Here is a 1117-nt window from a genome sequence, read left to right on the forward strand (position 1 = left end):
ACTGACATATGGAAGGCACGTAGCAATTTAGTTTGGCAGCCTCTGATTTCAAGCCCAATGATTATAAATATAGATGGGAACAAGTAACATTTGAGCGGTAATTGTCATTAAGAATGACCTGAAAAATTAAAAAGGAACAAATAGGCCATAAAAATTTGACCCCTAAACGACATCCTCTTTTCAAACTACTTGAAACACTTTGTTTTCATACCGAACCTCCTAATTACAAATATGTTAAGCTATTTCTAGTGATGCTTGACCCAAAAATATCACCTGAAATGTTAAAAAGAGCGATATGAACCCAAAAATATGTTAATTAACTTACCAACACCTTTCACGCGTTTTGAAAGGACTTTAGATGCAGCTGTCCAATATTATGATAGAACCCAGATAAGTAAAATGATCAACCACTTCAATTTTGTTCCCGACGACCAAGTAATTAGAATTGTTGGCGTCAGACTTTTGCTGTACTACCATGACTTTCATCTTCCTCCAGTTAATGGGTAGTCCGGTCCTAGCACCTTCTTTCAGAAGCATGTTCAGAGCCATGAGCAGCTGTGACTTAGAATTGGCAACTAGTGCTATGTCATCAGCATACTTACTACCAGTGACAACTCTATCCCTGTACTTTAGGTCAAATCTCAACTTCCGGATCGAATAAGTCATAACATGATCTATAATACGGTTAAGTAGCTCAGGAGCAACTGAGCAACCTTGCCTGACTCCCATTCTTACTGGAAAGAGCGGGCTGCGTCTACCGTCCACTTGCACACAGCTGTCAGTCTCTTGATGCATGGCCATTAGACCAAGTGCCATTAAGCCCTAAAAAAGTTATTACGTAATTGACGTTTAATTTCACGCAATTTGATCTTTTTAATACGCTTTTTATTTGTAATACTAAAAAACAAAAAAACAAAAATTTTTTCAACTGAAAGAAAGGAGCAACGTTAAAATTTAAAATAAACAAAAATCTATATTAAAATAAACATTATGAGTGGTTGCCCTCACCTAATACCGCTTTTCGAGCTAAAATTTTTTAGTACTTTCAAAAAGTATCTTGTTCTAATTAGCCCTTGTGTTTCAGGAGTCGTTCTTGAACAATTGGGACAAAAAGTCA

The 1117-nt window shown here is 36.4% G+C and overlaps 1 protein-coding gene across 1 annotated transcript; it reads right to left on the reverse strand.

The window, feature by feature from the left end:
* Positions 1 to 354: 354 nt before the first annotated feature.
* On the reverse strand, positions 355 to 816 carry LOC148951720 (uncharacterized). The gene has a single exon (XM_089088656.1). The coding sequence runs from the start codon at positions 814 to 816 to the stop codon at positions 355 to 357; it is 462 nt and encodes a 153-aa protein (XP_088944782.1).
* Between the last annotated feature and the right edge of the window lie 301 nt (positions 817 to 1117).

Source organism: Artemia sp. Qi Xiang Cuo, chromosome 5, assembly GCF_049724085.1.
Source record: "Artemia sp. Qi Xiang Cuo chromosome 5, ASM4972408v1, whole genome shotgun sequence".
In the NCBI taxonomy this organism is placed as follows: Eukaryota; Metazoa; Arthropoda; class Branchiopoda; order Anostraca; family Artemiidae; genus Artemia; species Artemia sp. Qi Xiang Cuo.